General features: G+C 36.6%; 2 protein-coding genes and 1 pseudogene across 2 annotated transcripts; 2 read left to right on the top strand and 1 right to left on the bottom strand.

Annotated features, from left to right (window-relative positions):
* Positions 1–249: 249 nt before the first annotated feature.
* On the top strand, positions 250–8,557 carry LOC111792770 (B3 domain-containing protein At3g19184). Its single transcript, XM_023674352.2, has 7 exons — positions 250–556; positions 656–757; positions 927–967; positions 1,056–1,218; positions 1,375–1,581; positions 7,790–8,006; positions 8,167–8,557. The coding sequence occupies exons 1-7, from the start codon at positions 425–427 to the stop codon at positions 8,175–8,177; spliced, it is 873 nt and encodes a 290-aa protein (XP_023530120.2). The 5' UTR covers positions 250–424; the 3' UTR covers positions 8,178–8,557.
* Positions 8,558–10,398: 1,841 nt separating this feature from the next.
* LOC111792740 (pentatricopeptide repeat-containing protein At2g15690, mitochondrial pseudogene) lies at positions 10,399–12,599 on the top strand (annotated as a pseudogene).
* Positions 12,600–14,566: 1,967 nt separating this feature from the next.
* On the bottom strand, positions 14,567–15,304 carry CML30 (Calcium-binding EF-hand family protein). Its single transcript, XM_023674368.2, has one exon. The coding sequence runs from the start codon at positions 15,197–15,199 to the stop codon at positions 14,645–14,647; it is 555 nt and encodes a 184-aa protein (XP_023530136.1). The 5' UTR covers positions 15,200–15,304; the 3' UTR covers positions 14,567–14,644.
* Between the last annotated feature and the right edge of the window lie 7,216 nt (positions 15,305–22,520).

Below are 22,520 nucleotides of genomic sequence, written 5' to 3'. Positions count from 1 at the left end.
ATGACGGGTGCTAACCCGGTCACCGAACCTAGGTCGGGCCGAAATAAAATGAAGAATAAAATTTGGTCAACCATGAGCACCCCTCCAATTTCAGTTCGAACTATCAATCCCATGGGCTTTCCAAATTAGCCCAAAAGGCCTTGGATAGTAGATGGGCTTAGTGTAGCAATCTGCAGAGCCCATTGTGACCAGGTCCAGGCCCAATCCACTTCTTCATCTCCTCTGTTCATTGCTCATACAGCTGAGCCTGAACCAGAACAAGCTTGGTTTGAATTCGAATTAGCGCCAGAGCTTTCCATGTTGGCGCTCACCGGAGAATCGAAGGGAACAAACTTCAGTTCACTGAGGCATCTCTAGAACGGTCAGATTCTGGTTCTCTTTGCATTAAGGGATTGAAGGATTGTGCTGTTTGGATTCCAGGAAAATGGTGGAATCGAACCTGACTTACGAGGAATGCCGACGCCAGAGGTTGGAGGAGAATAAGAAGAGGATGGAAGAGCTTAATATCAACAAGCTTGCCGATGCTCTGAAATCTTCCAGCACTAAATCCTCTCCGGTAGGTTTCCGTTGTTCAAAATGCTTCATAATCCAATGTATATTCCAACATGATAATGAATTTGAAGCATGTTCTCTCTCTTTGTATGGATTCTGATAGACGAAACAGCTAAAGCGTCCTCGCCAACCACACGATATCTCGTCCTTCAGTGTTAGAAGGTCCAGCCGATTTGCGGATAAACCCCCTCCGAACTATAAGGAGGTAGACTTTGAGTTCTTCATTTTGAGTTTTACGCCCTTTCTGATTGAACAGTTCCTAATTTAAGCATTTAGATTCATTATTTTGGAATTACCTGTTTTGGATTATTCGTTTCTTTCTTGGTGGGCTTTCACAATGTAGCTTAATGTTCATATCTTATTGGCCTCTGCAGGTGCCCATTGAACCACTTCCAGGTAACAGAAGTTATAGAAGGTATGCAAGAAAATGTGGTTTCAAATTACTTTTACTTGGAACTTTTAGTTCTTTTAACTTAAGAAAGCGAAAATGATTGGCATAACAGGACATATCAACGGAGAGATTTGTTGAATCGGGTTTATGCTTCACATGAAGAAAGGCAATATGCTATTGACAGAGCACGAGACCTTCAATCTAGCCTGGATTCTAGATACCCAAGTTTTGTGAAGCCAATGCTTCAATCACATGTCACCGGGGGATTTTGGCTGGTCAGTTCATGATATTTCTGATCAAACTGCTTTGCTTTTTGTAGATCATTTTACTGAATTTTGTGAGCTTTGATTCATTTTTAAAGCTTATGATTTGACAAAGTATGTATATTAGGCACTTATTGCACTGATGTTGTCTTAAGAAGTTTCTTATAGGGTCTTCCAGTTCAATTTTGCAAGCAACACCTTCCCCGTGAGGATGAAATGGTTACTCTGCTGGACGAGGATGGAAATGAGTTCCAAACAAAATACCTTGCCGAGAAAACAGGTCTTAGTGGTGGTTGGAGAGGGTTTGCCATTGATCACCAGTTAGTAGATGGGGATGCTTTGGTGTTTCACTTAACTAAGCCAACTGAATTCAAGGTGATTGTCTAGAAAATTAATTCATTGCCTAGTTTCAAATATTCTGAATTGGCCAAGCATCTTTTCATATGACTGAGTTTTATGGGTCTATGCACATTTAATCTAGCACATTTAGTTTGAGGTTTACGGCATGGTTGGTTAGAAACCACGACCTCCACTATAGTATGATATTGTCCACTTTGAGCATAGACTCTCATGGTTTTGTTTTTGGTTTCCCCAAAAGGTCTCGTACCAATGGAGATAGTGTTCCTTATTTATAAACTCATGATCTTCTTCTTAATTAGCCAAAGTGGGACTACTCCTCAACAATCTTCCCCTCGAACAAAATACACCATAGAGCCTCTCCTTGAGGCTTCTTTCTCTAGAGCCCTTGAACAAAGTACACCTTTTATTCAACACTTGAGTCGCCTTTGACCATATTTTCAAGACTCACAACTTCTTTGTTTGACATTTGAGAATTCTATTGGCATGACTAAGCTAAGGGCATATCTTTGATACCATGTTAGAAACTATGAAGGCTTGTTGGTTATAAACTTGTTGGTTATAAACTTGTTTTTATTATTTATTTAGTTTTTGGTTAAAAATAGTTATTAGTATTTATTTTATTTTATTTTGTTGTTTATTTCTCTATAAAAAAAAGCTGAGGATATCGTTAAACGAAGGGTGTAAGTAGTGGAAGAGGGGAACTAATTTGTAGGGAGTGGAATTAACGAAGGGTGTAAGTAGTGGAAGAGGGGAACTAATTTGTAGGGAGTGGAATTAGGGGAAAGAGTGGTAGCTGATTTGTAGCGAGAAATGTGTTATTATTTTTTTTTTATTATATAAGAAAAATGGTGTCAAGTTAGTATAAAACCACAAAAAGAAGATAAAATTAATTTGTGTGTCTGCCCCTTCTTCCCTTCAGTTATTTTCTTTCATTTGCTATCAGAGCTACAAGCTTAAGGTCGGTTTTCAATCATGTCTCATCTAGAGATTGAGCGGTCAAGAAGGGAGAGAGAAAAAAAATGAGATAGGAATCGAGTGACAGGAGCCAAAGCATCGGTGCGATAGAAGATGATGCCTCAAACGAAGTGAGTGTACGGATTCAAGAAAAGGAGGGATCTGTCACACTCAAATACCCGATGTTGACAAAATGCAACTATACAGCTTGGTCGATTAAGATGGAGGTATTTATGATGGCACAAGGTGTTTGGGAGGCAATTGCATCACCCAAAATAGTAGATAGCCGCAAAGATAAGATGACTTTAGCAGCTATTTATCAAAGTATTGGAGAAGATACGTTACTACAGTTGAGTGCTAAGAAAACGGCCAAAGAAGCCTGGATCATGTTGAAAAATATGAATCTAGGTGCGGAAAGAGTGCAAGAAGTTAGAACGCAGATTCTCTGGCGGGAGTTTGAAGGGTTGAGGATGGGTGATTCAGAAAGTATTGATGAGTATTATGGAAAACTCACCATTATTGTTAACAAATTGAGAGACCTCGACAATGCTGTGGATGATATCCAAGTAGTTAAGAAACTTCTACGATCCACCTCTGCAAATTTTCTTCAAACACTTCAACAATTGAGGAGTTCAATGATCTCAAAACAAAATCCGTTGATGAGATTATTGGATCACTCAAGGCACATGAAGAAAGGTTGCAAAGGTTTGGAGAAAAAGATGAAACCGTTCTCCTTACTCGTGCAGAATGGAAGGGACGAGAGAATGCAAAATCCTCAAAGAAAGAAGGGAAGGATCAAGGCAGTTCTAGAGGAGGCAGGGGACGGGGTCGTGGAAGATGGAGAGGCTGTATGAGAAGTAACTGGCATCGAGGAGATGAAAGAGAGTCACAAACTCAGAAGAAGAAGTTCGACAGAAGTAAAATTAAATGTTACGGGTGTCAGCAGATGGGACACTTCGCATCAAAGTGTTCCACGAAAGATGAACAACTCAACTTGATAGAGATGCAAAAGGATGAAGAGTCTTCATTGCTGATGATAGAGGTGTGTGAAATTAAAACCACACGTGACAAAGAGCCTGATTTTGTGATGTTGAATGAAACTATAGTGCTGCCACCAGCCAATATTGGAGCTGAAAATTCCTGGTACCTAGATATTGGAGCAAGCAACCACATGTTAGGAGAAAGGAGGGTGTTTCGTGAGCTCGACAGATCTGTTGTTGGAAAGGTACGTTTCGGTGATAACTCTGTAATAGACATTTGCGGTCGAGGAATAGTGCTCTTCAAATGCAAAATTGATGAGCACTTGATCTTATCGCAAGTCTATTACATACCCAAACTCAAAAGCAATATAATAAGTTTGGGACAACTGGACGAGAGTGGAAATAAAATTGTCATAGAGGACAGTGTGATGAAGATATATGATAGGGTCAGGAGCTTGATTATTATGGTGACTAGAAAATCCAACAGATTGTATGTAGCAAAGCTAAAGCTTGTGGATCTGGTATGTAATGGCAAATATCAGTAACGATGGTTGGCTTTAGCACGCAAGGTATGGACACCTGAATTTTCACTCTTTAAAGCAATTTCATGACAAAAGAATGGTTGAAGGGTTGCCGAAAATCACCTAGGTCAATCAATTTTGTGATGGGTGTTTAATTGGAAAGCAGCATAGGACTTCTTTTCCGCAAACAACAACATATCGTGCGAAGGAGTCTCTGGATCTCGTCCATGGAGATCTATGTGGACCTATTTCGCCAATGACTTATGGAGGTAACAAATATTTTATGTTATTGGTGGATGATTTTTCACGATTTATGTGGGTGTTTTTGTTGAAACACTGGTGGTATTTAAGAAGTTCAAGATCAGTATGGAGGTAGAGAAATGCAAGAAGATTAAGGACGTTAGAACGGACTGTGGAGGAGAGTTTGTACCTACTGCTTTTAAAGACTATTGCGAGAAAGGAGGCATGAAGAGATTTCTTACTGCACCATTTTCATCACAGCAAAATAACGTAGTAGAAAGGCGTAATCGAACGGTTGTAGAGATGGTCAGATGTATGTTAAAAGAGCAAAGAGATGCTTGAAAATTTTTGGGGAGAAGCTGTCAAAACTGTCGTGTATATTCTGAACAGATTGCCAACAAAAGGAGTTGCAGATGGTACATCGTATCAAGCTTGGTTTGACAAGATATCGAAGGTTCATCACTTTAAAATCTTCGAGTGTCTTGCTCATGCCAAGAATATATATTCACACCTCCCCGAACTTGCTGATAGGAGTGTGAAGACAATTATGTTGGGATATGAAGATGGAACCAAAGCTTACCGACTATTTGATCCACAAAAGAACAGAATTATGGTGAGCAGGGATGTGTTGTTTGAAGAGGAGAAAAAGTGGTGTTGGGAAGAAATCGCAAACGGTGATGATGAACAAAAAGGAACTTTCACTGTTCAAATTTTAGAAAAATAGGGTAGGATAGAGGAGAGGAATATTGAACAAATCGAAGTTGATCCAGATGAAAGGCAAAGAGAAAATTTGTCCTCAACTTTATCAACACCAGATAATACCTCAAATGCATCATTATCAAGCTCGTCGACGCCGAAAAAGTTCAGGTCTCTAGAAGAAATTTATAGAGAACTGAATGAAGCAGAGGAGGAAGCAGTGGACCTTTGTTTTCTTTCTATAGAGGAGCCAACCTCATACGAGGAAACTGCTAAGAATGAAAACTGGAGGAATGCCATGAAGTTTGAAATTCTCTCCATTGAAAAGAACAGAACGTGGGAACTCACAGATTTGTCGAAGAATCATAAAGCAATCGGCATCAAATGGATTTTCAAATTAAAGAAAAATCCAAATGGAGAAATCATGAAACATAAAGCAAGACTCGTGGCAAAGGGATATGCACAGCAGTTTAGGATTACAGTGAAGTCGCACCAGTGGCCAGGTTAGAAACAGTGAGATTAATTCTTGCCTATGCAGCCATTAAGAACTGGGAAGTACATCACATGGATGTGAAGACAGCTTTTCTGAATGGCGAGTTAGAAGATGAGGTGTATGTTGTTCAACTAGAAGAGTTCGTTGACAAGGAAAATCCAAACATGGTATTAAAACAATGTAAAGCCTTGTAGGGATTAAAACAGGCTCCGAGGGCTTGGAACTTTAAACTTGATCAATGTTTGCAGTCACTTGAGATGTCCACAGGAATATGCTCTCTACAAGAAAATTAATGGAGTTGAAGCAATGATAATTGGCACATATGTGGATGACTTAATCATAGCCAGTTCAAACAAACAAGTTATAGCTCAGTTCAAGGAAGAGATGCACCAGAAATTTGAGATGAACGATCTTGTACTTTTGAGCTATTACTTGGGTATTGAGGTACGACAAAGCAGTGAATCAATCACTTTATGTCAGGCCGGATATGCAAGAAAAATCCTAAAGAAGCTAGGAATGGGAGAGTGCAATCCTTGTTCGATTCTCATGGAACTAAGAATGAAGATGAGCAAACATGGGAATGGAGAACCTGCGGTTGACAAAACACTTTACAGAAGTGTTATTGGAAGCTTACGCTATCTTGTTAATACCCAGCCCGACATAGCCTACTCAGTTGGTGTGATGAGTAGATACATGGAGGCACCAACAACTTCACATCTCACAGCAGTAAAACAAATATCGATGTATGTGAAAGGTACTCTAAGTTTTTGGTTGTGTTTATAAGAAGCTATCGAATGTGGAGCTCGTAGGATTTAGCGACAATGATATGGCTGGGGATATTGATGATAAGAAGAGTACAACTGGAGTGTTTTACTATTTGGGAGTAAATCCAATAACCTGAGTATTGCAGAAGCAGAAGGTGGTGGCTTTGTCGTCATGCGAGGTTGAGTATGTAGCCGTAATTGCTGGAACGTGTCAAGGAGTATGGTTGGACGGGATTTTGAGTAGCATCAGTCAACTGCAAGTAAAACCCAAGCTTTATGTTGACAACAAATCAGCTATAGCGTTGGCGAAAAATCATGTTTACCATGATCGAAGTAAGCCCATTGATACCAGATTCCATTTTATTCGCCAATGTGTGCAAACTGAAGCTATTGAACTGGAATATGTGAACACAGATGAACAATTGATGGATATTCTGACAAAGCCGTTAGCAAGACAACGGTTCCTGGAGTTAAGAGAGAAAATTGACTTGAAGAAAGTCTCATTCTAGTTAAACAAGTTTAGAGGAGGGATGGTTGGTTATAAACTTGTTTTTTATTATTTATTTATTTTGTTTAGTTTTTGGTTAAAAACAGCTGTTAATATTTATTTTATTGTGTTTTTATTTCTCCATAAAAAAAGTCCGGATATGTGAAAGGAAGGGTGGAAGTAGTGAAACTGATTTTTAAGGGTGGAATTAGTGAAAGGAGTGGTAGCTGATTTGCAGCAAGAAATGTTTTTTTTTTTTTTTTTTTTTTTTTTTTTTTTTTTATATTAATAACAAAAAAATGGTGTCAAGTTAGTATAACACCACAAAAAAGGAGATAAAATTAATTTGTGTGTCTGTCCCTTCTCCATTTCTTTCAAGGTTCTTGAGGCTTTATTTTTGGTTTCCTCAAAAGGCCTCGTAGCAAGAGAGACAATGTTCCTTACTTATAAATAAACCCATGATCTTTCTCTTAATTAGCCAATGTGAGACTACTCTCAATAATTCTCGACATGTATAAATACAAGAGGAACAGCTTCTTCAAAACATTCAAAACTCTCTGTTGCCATGAGCAGCGCCTAGTTACAAGAGGAAGTACATTTTGGTAGTGTGGGGGTGGCAGGATGGGATACTCAAGACGGTTCATGCAGATTCTTGAGTGTTGGATGATGAAAGTCTCACATCACATCGGCTAATTTAGGAAATGATGATCGGTTTATAATCAAAGAATAATCTCTCTAATGCTGTGAGGCCTTTTGGGGAAGCCCAAAGCAAAGCCACGAGAGCTTATGCTCAAAGTGGACAATATCATACCATTGTGGAGAGTCGTGTTCATCAATGTAACTCACTTTTTTCTTCCTCGTGATATCATTATGGAATTGACTTAGCATTGTAACTCACATTTCAAGATTTCACCATTCATTTTTCAAGCGCAGGCTTTAGGTTGAGATGAATCTTCAGTTCTCAATCTTGGAATCTCACATAAATGACACGAAAAATGTCTTCCCCTTTGAAGTTGTTAACATCACTGCTCGAATCCTGTCTGAAATTTGAGTAAATATTAGTAATGAGCTTAACCTTGCATTCATAGGTATATATCATCAGGGCGTACAATTTGGAAGACAAAGAAGATACCAATGAGGATTCCGATGATACCCAATCGGAAAAAAGTGGGCAAAGAAGTACCAGATCATCAGGGCACAAAATCATGGCAGACAATTCTGAAGATAAATCAGATAAATGCGAGGATTCCGAGGTCTCCCAACTCGAAAAGAGTGGCAAAAGAAGTACTAGATCAGCAAGTAAAGGTTTGGTTTTCGTATACGTTTTTTAGTGTTGCTGTTCACATGTTTTTGAATGGTAATGGATGCCTGAAAAGAGGGTCAAACAATTACTGAGTTTACAAGTAATCAGCAATCAATTTTGATGTCTCGTATTCACGGGTAATTTGTTCATTTTTTCTGGCAGGGAAGAAGTAACTCGGACATTGGCTTTGCCACATTGTTTATTAGAAGTATCCATGGCATTTTGACTAAGGAAAAACAAGGGAGCTTTCAGGTAATTGTCAGTCTTAGCTCTCTCTCTCTCTGGACTGTTGTAATTGTAATATCAGGGAAATGACCCTGTTTTTGATGATCTGGAGCAACACCTCTCTCGAGTTTCTGGAAATGAAATGATGCTGTTAGATACCTCTCTCCGTTCTAACCCATTGAGCTAATCGCTTTGATAAAATTGGCTCCTCCGCAATGATATACCACCGGTAGATTAAACCTTGTTCTGATACTATTTGATGGAGCAATTTGCTGAAATTGTCTAAGGAAAATCAGCTGGAACAAGAAAAAAAAAAAAAAAAACACAAGAGAGACGATATTTAAAATTTTGTGTTTAATACAGATGATCTGTTTCTCATTCAAGAGACTATTTAAGATTTTGTGCTGAATACTGATGATCTATTCCTCATTCAATTGGCATATTTAAATAACAATTATATATTAAAAATGGAGAGAAGTAGCAACTTCATTAAATCATTCCACTTAGAAAATAGAAATGATTTTAACATAAAAACAGGGATTTATTTAACAAGTCTGATGTATATCTATCTTATTATTTGAAGTTCGATCGATTTTAACATAAAAATAGGGATTTATCTAACAAGTAGTATGTATATCTACCTTATTATTTGAAGTTCGATCTTCAAGTGAAGTACTTCAAATTTCACCCGCGATAGAGATTTGGTGAAAATGTCTCCAAGCTATCCCTCTGTTCGGATGAAATCAATATTGAGCCCCCTATCTACATATTCATAAATGTAGTGGAATCTGATTTCTATGTGCTAGATCATCTACGTGCTAGATCCAGTAGTGCGAAATTGGATTTTTTATCTGTTTTGTTGTCCACGTCTATCATGTGTGGATCGTGTTCTCCATTGAAGTCATTCCTGTCTCCATACTTGAGACTTTTAACCTAAAAGTGGTGTAACAATCTCCTCCTAAAGTCGTAAGGTCGTGGGTTATCTATCTACCTTATTGTTTTTAGTCCGACAATTTCCTTACGGCAAATTGCTCAATTAGATGCTAGAAAATTGTAGGTTAGCAGGTTAGCCAAAGAAAAAGAAAATTCTTTTCGCCCCTATGGTTTTTAAGTGCTTACAAATAACTTTTAAATGTTAAAGACGGTTTGTTTTTACAAAAAATAAAATTCTTAAATTAATCAAAAAGACATATAAGAAATGAAATGAACTACCCTTAGCATTGGTTTGATGGTCTTCACACATCGTCTACGTCATTTGTATCGTGGTGTCTTGCATTTACTTGAAAGGTAAGAATAACAAATGGCTTGAGTATTTTTTAAATTACTCAATAAGTGATCTCACTATTGTCAACATGGTGGGACATATGATTTAAAACATTATTTCATTCTCTTAGGCGACTTTCCAGTTCGAGCTAAATTGAATGCATAGTATTCTCTATATACGACTCATACATGCGAACGTGGATCCAGTAGGCGGGCTCGCACACCCCATGTGCCTGCTGGTCGGGCTAGCACTAGCTAACGGATTGTTGCTGAACACTTGGAAGGAATATCGACTATCATATCACCATGACAAATATACTTGTCATACTTAGTCTCATAGTGTATGTGTCCATGTTCATCAAAATGGGCGAAATATCTTGATACACGTGAACACACAGTTATGCATGAAGTTCATATACTTTCCATCACGACATAATAAATTATGCAAGACAAACCTTATATCTGATAATTACTCGAAAACAAAGCACATTTAACCTTGGAGTTCATATGATTGAGCCACTGGAAAGGAAACGTGCACCTTATTGGTATAGGTAGTGACTTTCAATTATTTTAAACATTTTTAACCATCCTATCCTAAGAATGAGTCACATTCGAACGTAGTTTCGGTTCATTCATGTATCCCTTTTTGACTCGGGTGTCACATATACATGGTGAAATTTAACGGATTGAAAAGAACCAAACAACATTAAAAATTCATGAGAAGGAAAACAATGTAAAGTTACGATTTGGCTCAATTGGCACTAGCTTGATAATTAGTCCTTATAAAATGATAATTTGTCAAAATTAAACATATTGGGCCTCTTTTAAAATTGGGCCTTGATCTAAGCCCACATCTGAGCCCAATGCAAATTGAAAACTCTCCTCCTTAAGCTGGAAGTAATGGCTGAGGTTTCATTCAACCTTTTCTTAGGGTTTAGGCCATTTCCGATCAGAAATGGCGTCTCTCATGGCGGTCCGGCGTGCTCGAACCCCCATTCTTATCTCCTTCTTCTTCAAGGTACGGTCTTCTCTCCCTTCTCGTTTTACCTTTTCTTGCGGAAACCAGACAGAGACTCTAATCAAATCCCTATGCACCTCGGCAACCCCTAATGATTTCTCAAATTTCCCTCCACCGCCGCAACAACGTTCTTCATCCGATCCTCGATTTCTTCAGGGCCAATGGGGCTCACCGAACCAAGTTCATTCTCGGAGTGGGAATTTTAATAATCAGTCGTTCTCGGAGTTTCAGAATCGCGACTATGTTCCACAGGGAAGCTCTAATAATCAAATGAATTATCGGAGTGAGAACCAGAGCTCTCACCCGAATCCTGGATTTTCCCGGCAGGGTCAGGGCTATTCTCAAGCCGGTAACCCTAATTCGTGGAATCCTCCGAATCAGAGCTACCCGCAGTATCAAAATCCACCGCAGCCGAACGCTCAACATTTCAATTATCAGCAACAAAGAGGCCCCAACCAATGGAACAATCAAAATCAGGGATACCCACAATTTGGAAGGCCTGGGCAGGGGAACCCACAAGTAGAGAATTCTTATCAGTTGAATAATCAAGCTGGGGTTCAAGGGCATGGTTCTCAAAATCAAGCACTAATTCCGTCTGTATCTCCTACTGATGAACTACGGCGCTTTTGTGAAGAGGGAAAGATTAAAGAAGCTGTTGAGTTGTTGAAAGAGGGTGTTAAAGCTGATGCTGATTGTTTCCTTGTGTTGTTTGATCTGTGTGGGAAATCAAATTCATTCGACAATGCTAAAGTAGTTCATGATTACTTTTTACAGTCAACTTATAGAAGCGATTTGCAATTGAATAATAAAGTTCTTGAGATGTATGGGAAATGTGGAAGCATGAGTGATGCACGGAGGGTGTTCGACCATATGCCTGACAGGAATATTGACTCTTGGCATTTGATGATAAAAGGATATGCAGAGAATGGATTGGGTGATGAGGGTCTGGAGTTATTTGAGAGTATGAAGAAGCTGGGATTGCAACCCAATTCACAAACATTTCTTTATGTAATGCGAGCTTGTGCTAGTGCGAGTGCTATAGAAGAAGGATTTATGTACTTTGAGTCAATGAAAAGTGATTATCAAATCAACCCAGATCTGGATCATTATTTGGGGCTCTTGGGTGTCCTTGGAGAACCTGGGCACATGAACGAAGCTTTCGAGTACGTCGAAAAACTGCCCATGGAGCCGACGGTTGAGATATGGGAGACTTTGAAAAACTATGCTAGAATTCATGGAGATGTTGATCTTGAAGACTATGCAGAGGAGCTAATTGTGGATCTGGGCCCGACGAAAGCTGCCTCGAGTAAGAAGATACCTACACCACCTCCCAAAAGGCGGTCTGCAATTAGCATGCTTGATGGGAAGAACAGGATTAGTGAATTCAGAAATCCAACTCTCTACAAAGATGACGAGAAGTTGAAGGCTTTAAAGGCAATGAAAGAACAAGGGTATGTTCCTGATACTCGATACGTTCTTCACGATATCGATCAGGAGGCCAAAGAACAGGCATTGCTATATCATAGTGAACGATTGGCAATCGCATACGGGTTGATCAGTACTCCGGCACGAACACCTCTTAGGATTATTAAGAACTTAAGGATATGTGGTGACTGTCACAACGCCATCAAAATCATGTCTAGAATTGTTGGGAGAGAGTTAATTGTGAGGGACAACAAACGGTTCCATCATTTCAAGGATGGTAAATGTTCTTGTGGGGATTACTGGTAAACCCATCATCATTCTACAACACCCCACAACAGGTACCCGATGAGTTTATCATCCCAATAGCAGCAGCTCGATGTAAAGTGTTGAACCATCAAAATGATTATCCAAACCCAGGAACGAGGTACCGATCGGAGATGAGCTAGCCCGCCTCGCACGGTATGCTTATCCTCATGCCTAATCATTCGTCTTATCATCATGTTTTTTAATCTTCTTTTGCTACCGTTCCTTGTTGAACTGAATTAGAAAGGAGTTATGAAGTATTATAGCAAAAGGAAACATGGGAGTGGCATACCATACCTTGAATTCTTTGTTAAAGCTTTCCTGATTTCAAACATTTTAAGAGAGACATGGTTTGGAAGCATAGTAGTTTTATTGTTACTTCATTACAGTTCTAAACAGCATCAACAATACTCTCTTGTATGATGCAAATTTGATAGGATTGCAAAGGAAAATAACAGTATCAAATAGTTTAATTTTTTTTTATCAAAAGTTTAGGAGTTAAATTTGATATTTTTTCCTTTCAAATATATTAAATATGCTAAATTGATGTAATAATGCATTTATTGAAACTATTAGTAAATGAGTAATATATTAAATATCTTTAATTAATTCAAATAATTTAATATAAGAATTTAACTTTTTACAATTTTTATTCAATTAAAATTATACCAACTAATTTATGTCTCATAATTATATAAAAACAGTCTATAATTTCCACCAATCAGAAACCTTTAGGGACATTTTAGTCCATTTTATCACAAAACTATTATTATTATTTATTATTATTATTTAATTAAAAACCTAATCTCCAACTTCATGTAATTAGAAATTAACCTAAGATTTGGAGGAATTAATTGAGATTGTGTGAGGAACAGGAGTTTTTATTTATTTATTTATTTTTAATTTTAGGATTAAATAATTAAAATAATTCTCAAAATTAAGGACACAAAAATGTAATCTTTAAATTTATGAACAAAAATGTGATTTTATGAAAATGATATTAGAGCATGTAAGGAAGATACCCGATCATAAACGTTGACTTGTTTATAAAGTAGAGTTTTTTTTTTTTTTTTTTTTTTTTTTTTTTGTAGATTTTTTTAAAATTTAATAATATATAAGGATGAAGATTCGAACGTTTGACTTTTTAATTTATCTTAAACGTTTGAATAAAATTATTTAAAATGATTAACGTGTATATCAAAATCTTGATCTGATTGGAATTTGATTCTTTGAGGTATGGCTCAAACTTTTTAATTCTTTTTTAGAATATTATTAAGTGTAAAAAGGAATAATTGTATAATAATATTAGAGCATCTAATGACAATGCCAAATACTAAAATTTGACTTCAAACCCTAAACCCTTCAAAATTGTACCCAATATATTTATTTCTTTATTCATTATATACTTAAAATGCTAAATTAATAATAATAATAATAATAATAAAAAGTTCCCGAACTTTGTATTTTGTGTCAAAAATATTTTTGAGCTTTACAAATTTTCAACTTTCAAACCCTATTTGTCCACTTCTAATTTAGTTCGCAAGTTGATATTTTTTTGATCAGGTCAATTCGACCAATCCGAAAATAAGATTGCAACTCAATCCAACCCTCCAACCCTACCATACTTTTAAGATTAGTACGAAAATTAAAAATATTTCACTTTATAACCGATGTTAGTGATAACAAACCAACTACCCAACCTATTCCAATTGGGTTGAGTTGTGAAATGTATGTAGGTTGCTCACGTTATCATTTTTACCATGTTAAGAATCACGACTCTCTACAATGGTATGATATTGTCTACTTTAAGCATAAGCTCTCATGATTTTGTTTTGGGCTTCCCCAAAAGGTTTCGTACCAATGAAGATAGTATTCCTCACTTATAAACCCATGATGTTACAATAAATTAACCAATGTGGGACTCACTACCAATAATCCTCAACACTTACCAGCACCCGAGGTTTACTAACCAATGAACCCCTCAAACCTTCTTTCTTTTCTGATAAAATCAACCAAGCCTAACCGGTCACGACATGTTGTTGATATTGATTGAGTTGAACTTTCATTGACTAAATCCATCCATAAACCTAGACCCCGCCAACCTACGTAACCAAAAAGGTCATTTTTAGATTCTGAAGTCGGTGAGCAAGGAGGAGCACGTAGGAATGCCGACCACTACATAAATAAGTCGCTTGTGGCCGAGAGAAAGCTAGCCGCACCTTGTACTAGCTAGCCTTTTTATTAATTTAGCCCCCAAATATTTTAAATTAAAGTGGAAGTATAATTATGATGGAACGAAAGTAGCTGTAAATTCAAATTAAGACGAAATAAAATTTAAATTAAACACTTCCATAAAAGAAAAGAGTCGTTGAAGTTCAAAGTTCAAACACATCCCTTAAACATTAATTACATCACAGAGCGAGTCATCATAGTCATGAACTCATCAATGTCCACCATACCGTCGCCGTCGCTGTCCACCGCCCTCACCATCCGCCGGCAATCCTCAATGCTACACTTTTCCCCTAATCCCCTCAACACTCTCATAATTTCCTCTGCACTAATCTTCCGATCCCCATTCAAATCAAACGTCTTAAAAGCAAATTCCACATCTCTCGCCTGAACTCCGTCCCCACTCTGGTGAACCTCCATGAACTCCTTCAAGTTTATGTACCCATCGCCGTCGGTATCCACCGCCCTGAAAATCTTCTGCACCTCCTCCATCGAGTTCCCTCTCCCCAGCGCCTTAAGAACTCCCCTGTATTCGTGCTTTGAGATCAGCCCATCTCTGTTCGTGTCGAACTTGTTGAAGATCTGCTTGATCTCCTCCGTGCTCGGTTGCAGAGCCCGCCGGACGCCGGAGCTCTGCCGGTCCTTGAAGGAGAACAGTCGGGAGGGCTCCCGGAGGAACTTTTTCTTGGAGACTCTGTATTGCAGGTCGAGGAGATTTGGGTTCATCGGCATTTTTTGTTGGTGGGGTTGCTCTGTTTTTTGTGGTTGAAACAGAGGAAGATTGGGTTTGAAATTTTGAAGATGATCTGAGATGAATTTGATGGGTTTAAATACTGAAAAATGGGGTTTTTATTGGCTGAAAACTTGTGGTGATCGGCGAAGAAAAGTGGAAGCTTTGGAGTCTGTGCGTAAAGGAACAACAGAATACGTATAAAGTAAGAGACCTAAAAGAACAGAGTAGAACAAAGGAAAGAATATGATTCTCTTTTAAATATTTCTTTTCTATTTTAAAAATATATATTTTAATTATCCCCGATAGTTATATGCTGTAAGCCGTTGTTGTTGTCTTTTTGGTTGACATCTCTCAAATTTTGCTTTCAAAACTCTCTGCTCGTTTTCTAATCTTGAACCTAGGGCCAGCGACTTGAGCATACACCTCTGTAATTCTTCTTCAACCGTCTGATACGGCGGCCGATGGTAGTGGTGGTGGGAGGAGGGGTTGAATAGTAAGTTTGCTATCGATTGTGACAATGCTTAAATTGATCATCAAATTTAATTTTTCTTCGGTTTATGTCGTGAAATTAATATTCGTAATGATAAGGAATATTTGGAAGTATAGTTTTTTTTTTTTTTTAGTGAGGAGGGTTGGAGAATAAAAATATTTGTGTGGCTATCATTTGTGTTATGCACCAACAAGGAGGAATGTTTTTTTTCCTTTTCTTTTTCTTTTTGGACTTTGGTTAGATGGATGAATTTAATGAGAACAAATCGATCACTTCAGATGAAGATCGGGTACATGATTGAGATGCTTGAAATACACGAATGGAGCTTAAAGTTAAAGTTAGTAAATGCTTCGTTTTAAATGATATCGAATGTGTTCTTTTGGTTTAAAGAGAATAATAGTGGAATATATGTTTGTGGTTCATGAAATTTATAAAACAATTATATGATGTAACTTAATTATTTGTTTGGATTTATGTTCTAAAATCTCGTAATTCATTATTTAATTTTAATAATTATTTTGATTATTTTATTTATAATTTAATATTATGTATTGTATAAAAAATTTAAGGTTATTTATGTAATTTTAAACCGTACCTGAGTGGCATATAAGAGAATCATATTCAAGTAATAATCTACTGGATTTATACTGTATGTTTTAGGTTGGGTGTTTTATCATAATAACACGATTGATATGATCTGCTTTGTAATTGTTATCAAAATCATTTATGTAGAAAAAATGAGTGGGATATCATACATAATGAGTTTGCCTACTCAAACGCTGCCCACACTTCAATCGCTCCTCACATAACCCATCTGCAAGAAAAAAAATGGAGTGAGAACAGAGAGAGAGAGAGAGGTAAAGAGAAGACAAACGAGTTTTCCTTAGAATGCAACGTTGGCAACCTCGATCTCGTTTCCCTTACGATAACGGAGAACTCACTCACGCCACAGAAAGGATAAGCAACGAGTCTCAGTCTTTCGGTGGTAAGTACATCATGTATTTGGGACGCAATACCACTTAAGGTGTCGCCGGCGAGGATGGGTTTAAGAAAAGTCGTAATGTCGACTATCACATTTTTTTAGGTATATGAATGCATTATAACATCGTTGATGAAGAGAAAGCGACCAGAGGAGCAATGTATACCTCCGATCCAGAATGGCGACGACGAGAAGTCCACCGAGTTATGTTAATATAAATGGTTTAAGCTATTAAGAATCACTCTTCTCCACAATAGTATGATATTGTCCACTTTGAGCATAAGCTCTCGTGGCTTTGCTCTCGTGGCTTCTACTGGTTACTCATTATAAATTTTGTTGGACCACATTTATAATAATTAAATAAAAAAAAAAAAAAAAAAAGGAGAAAATATAAAATTACCAAACAAGGTTCTTGGATGTGAAACTATATTGCATCTTGTACTTTCTATAAATATCTTTTCTTAATAGCAAAATGAGCTGATAATATGATTCGCATTTGTGTTAGCATGAACGTGAATTAGATTCTATTTGTCTTTTTTATTCTTAAGAAAACTCCCCACCCGAACTATTCTTAAGATCACCAAATCCTCTCGAATGAGTTCGACTTGCAATAATTATTGCAGAATTTCTGTTTATTACGAACCCCTCTTATCTTTAAATTTCAATCTAAGCTCTCTATACATTTTACGACCTAATAATCAACAAAATTGAAGATCATTAGTTAAAACGGTATATAATAGAAGCATTTGTTCATGGAGCTAAACTTTAAGAACTCGAATCAATTTTCTTGCTCGAACTATGTGCCTCGCCTATGCCGTGCTCCGAGAGCTTTCGACTTCAGATTGTCACTTGGAGAATAGTTTGTAGTTATTAACTTGTGGTGCAAACTTAGGAAATAGGTAAAGTGATTTTTTTGTAAGAGATATGACAATGATAAAGAGCGGAAAGGAGGGGAGTGTAACACTCCGGTATCCGTTACTCACAAAAAGTAACTATGTAGCATGGTCAATAAAGATGTGAGTTAATTTAAAGGCACAGGGCATGTGGGACGCCATCAAACATGGTGATAATGTCGAGGAGCGTAAGGATAGGATGACTCTTCCTGTTATCTACTAAGTAGTCCAGGAGGATGTCTTTCTCATGTTGGCAGAGAAGGACTTAGCAAAGGTAGCGTGAGAGACGCTACAAACAATGTATATGGGTGCGGAATTGGTCAAGGAAGCAAAGATGCAGACTTGAAGTGTTAAGTTTGAGACTATCCACATGAAGGACGGTGAGTCGACAGATAAATTTGCCATGAAGTTGACAACTATCGTCACCAACATCCGTTTGTTAGGCGACAAGGTGGAAGAGATCTTTGTCGCTAAGAAGTTTCTTCGAGTCGTCCCCCGAGATTCATACAGATTATTACCTCTATCAAGCAGTTCGATGACCTCAAGAACATATCAGTTGAGGAGGTCACGGGTCGTTTCAAGGCCCATGAGATAACAGAGAGGAGAAAAAGCACCTCTTGGTCACACACAAGGAGCGACTCACACAGATTAAAAAAAATGCGGCTGATTCTTCTTTTTCAGGTAGAGAGGGACGTGACAGACACAACAAGAAAAGTAGAGGTCGAGGGCATGACCTCGATCGTGGTCGCAAATGTAGCGGTAGAGGAGGCCGCAACAATACCTCAAAAACCCATGGTGATGCCAACCCCCTAGAAGGATACGAGCATGATCAAGTGTTACTCTTGTGGTAACTATAGACATTATGTGGTAGAGTGTCGCAACAAGAAGTAAATTGAGAAGGCAAACCTCACATTCACTCATGACAAGGAGCCCACACTAATGTTGGCCAAGAAGATGTCCAACCTCTTGATGCTCAATAAAGAGAAGGTTATGAAAAACCTCCTTGTAAGTGAAGAAGACCGAGTGCAGATCAACATGTGATACTTCGACAAAGAAACGAGCAACCACATGACTAGGGATCGAGCAAAATTCAAGGAGTTTCATGAGAAGCTCATTGGATACGTGGTGTTTGGTGGTGGACCAATTGTATATATCAAGGAAAATGATCCATCTTTCTCCAATGCAAGAATGGTGATCAACGTCTACTTATCGAAGTATTTAACATCCCAATCTTAAAGAGTAATACTATAATTTTGATCAAATGATAGAAGAAGACATCAAAGTGGAGTTATTTAGCTCGTTGTTCAAGATGATCGTAATAACTCATCCAAACTGTGACTCGAGATTTTTAAGGAGGTTTCTACATCTCACTACTTCCAAAACTCAACTTCCGTTAAGGGCACTTGTGCCATTCACAATATAGTATCTCAACATTTATGGTGTTAACTCATAAAAAAAAAAATTGTCTGTACCGATATTTTAACTTCATATTTACATACTTCGTAGTGACGAAATTTTCTTTCGACACTACCACTTTTAATATCTATAGCAAACTATAAGACATTGTCGTCTATCAAGTTTTCTTAGTCATTTCATTTAAAACTACTCACTCGTTAGTATATGTTGGTACATTCCCTTCCATCTCTATGGTCATACACTACGTTTTTTTTTTTTTTTTTTAACTATGTTCAAGACTCATATCATGTGCTATATCATAGTAAACATAGAACTCAGTAGAAAAATAATACAGTCAATAGTTACAAATTCAATCATGAGCTACCTTCGATAATGATCAAGCAATAGTGGCATTTACCCAAATCTTTTTCTTATCTTATGCATGACATACATGACGGTGACGAAGCATCGACAGTGGGATTATAGAACATGTCAAGTCTACCTTGTAGGATAGTCTACATAATTTATAACCTAAAGCTCTGATAAACTTTAACAACCCTAGATTTTTAACTATCTTAAAGTTGCTGCCATTTTCATAACATCATCTCTTATGCGGAAGTAATCTTTTAAAACATCATCGTAAAACATTGCTATAAACTTACATGTTTCAAAAAGTCTTTAAAGAGACATACAAAATATTAAATAAAATAAATAAATCTTAAAATTGAAAAATATCCTATACTAACATGTGGTATAAGAATTAAAATAAAACTATCATATGCATGTGTTATGGTCTTTATTTACGATGTCATCGTCAGTTGTATAGGGGTGCCTTGCCTTTACCTAACAAAATAGAAGTAGCACAAGACTTCAGTATTTTAAGAAATGGTCAGTAAGTGACCCTATTATTGGGGTCAAGGGATGTAAACACATGCAACTCATGTTAAGGATCTATCGTTAAAATTGTCATAGAGGTGGCCTCCAGTTCGGACAAAATTGGATGTGTAGCACTTTCTTACACACGACCAACATATGCGAACGTGAGTCCTCAGGTGGTTTGCACCCCCTCCCACCCTAGACCCATCATAGTCGAGCTAGTTGTCCATAGTCGGACGTCTAGAGATCAACAAAGCCCTGAGTATCATGCAAGGTATGATGATGATTGTACGCATCCGTACTCATCATCATAAATGGTGAAATAACTCGATGTATATGAACACACAATATGCATAAGGTCTCTATAATTTTCACCTTTAAATCATTCTTATGACACAATCCTATACATCATTCATACATTACTATAGGTAACTTGCATACATTGGCCTTGATACGTTCATCGTCATTAACATCAATTAGGGTTGAATCTTAGAAAAACTCGTTGTCATAATGCATCATGACATTTAGTACATGCACATTATCTTAATATGGAATACCATCATATTAAGTCTAACATCATCACGTCATCATATAACATCACACCATCATATAACATCATCACATTATCATATCATCACATAACATAAAGCATAAATGACACGTGACGTTATACATAAGGCAAGTCTTCCGATCGAGCCAATAGTAAGATCACTTGGTTGGCCCTAGCCAAAGTTCTATCTAGCTCCAAATTTACTTACTTTCGTTCTTCGAATTCGTTCTCACTTAGGTCGAGACTTCACCTATTTTTAATATTCACTTAATTGTCTCAGTAAAAATCAAATTTCATGTTTTCATTGTTTCTAAAAAAAAAAAAAAAATTTGTAGTAAAACTTAAATTAAAAAAATATGTTAGTATTATTTCATGTTGGAGCAGTCAATTTAAAAAAAAGACAGTTTAACCATCTTCCGTTTTCCCTTTTCTTTCTCTATCTATTTACTTTTATCTTCTTTTTTCAACGACTGTCTAATCCTGACATGATTTCTTGAACTTATATAAAATTATTGACATTTAATTTATAACTCAAACCTAAATAATTGCAACTAAATTAAGGAAGATCTTAGATATAATTTATTGTGATTTCCAAAAATAAAGGTGTTTTTGGAGGAGGGTGTGAGACATTGGTGGAGAAATGGACTACCGATTATTAATATTCTTTTACCGTTATTACATAAACTATAATTTTATTAGATACGAGTTGTTTTGAATGGAGCTATACAAGTCACTTATCGTATGCTAAATGGATTCTTGTCTCATCTTTATCAAGCTACACCAAATTAATTGAGCTATGACTTACTTCTTTATGTCACTTATCGTATGACCCACTTGGTAGTCTCTAATCTCACTCGATCAATTTAGTCCACTCATTCTCATTCGTGAAGTTGCAATCCATCTCTATTTTGTCACGTTGTACTTAATAACTAAGTAGCACATGGTGCCACTTAGTTGAGTTACGGTTCACTAACACAATAACAAATTATTTTTATTTTTATTTTTATTTCGAGATCTATCCTTCTATCTTCCTTACTTTTAAAGTAAATAATTTTTCAAGAAGTGTTAGTATTTATCAACCAAACCCGAACCCAACTTGAAAATAAAGGGTTGAGTTGTGAAACATTTCGGGTTGAGTTGAGTTACCAATCCAATACACCCGAACTTTTAAGTTGGTCGAAAAAATTCTATCGATCAACTCAACTCAACCAACCCCTTACCCCCTACAAATAACTAACGTAAATAATTTTTAATTTTAAAAATGTCATAAATTGAAAAATATATAAAATTTACTAAAATTAGGATTAAAAGAATACCTAATAATTAGATTTTAATTTTAATTTTTTGTTTATTTAAAGTAGTTTGAAAGAATCAAGGCAGGGATTGTTGTTTGAAGAGTCCAAGGAATAAATGATGATACGACAGCTCACGTATCGAAGCCGAACCTCAAACAGCCTTTGTCCTTAGACCGGACCGCGTGGCGCGTACCGTCCATTGATTTTCAACGTCACCGTGTACGGTACACTTCCAAGAATCTTACTAATTTAATAATTTTATTCATTTTATTATAAATTATCATTTTAATTTATATGGTTCTCATTATTATTATTATTATTTTATAAATAATCGTAAAGCTATTTAAGAAGGTCTTATTAAATTATAGGAATAAATATTATATATAAACTAATTCTAACCTTTTAAATAATAAATACTAAATTCTAATTTTATATTAAATGTAAGAAAAAATTTTAAATTTCAATTTTATTAAATCCAATCCTAATGATAAAATTATTATATTTAGAAAAAATGGACAAATGAATAATCAGCACAAAATTGAGTGAGTAAATGCCAAAAATAACCCTAAATTGTAAAGAATGAAGTGAAATTTTCGGACTAAATGTGGAAACTAACTTTATCATAATTGTCCATAGCCTTTGTAACAATCATTGTGAAACGTCTAAGATTTTCTTTTCGTTACCTAAAAAAATATAGAAAAATGGTGAATATTTAAAAATACGTAGTAAGTGACATCACTATTGGAGCGGAAAATTGCAAACACAAACAACTATCTATAACTATCACAATTTGTGGGATCTAATTCCATGATTCATCTTGAGCTTCACATTCTTTTCTGAGT

This window comes from Cucurbita pepo, chromosome 4 (assembly GCF_057944985.1).
Source record: "Cucurbita pepo subsp. pepo isolate OVF chromosome 4, ASM5794498v1, whole genome shotgun sequence".
In the NCBI taxonomy this organism is placed as follows: domain Eukaryota; kingdom Viridiplantae; phylum Streptophyta; class Magnoliopsida; order Cucurbitales; family Cucurbitaceae; genus Cucurbita; species Cucurbita pepo.
Note: the sequence above shows the minus strand (reverse complement) of the source record. Positions and strands in the feature narration are given on the sequence as shown.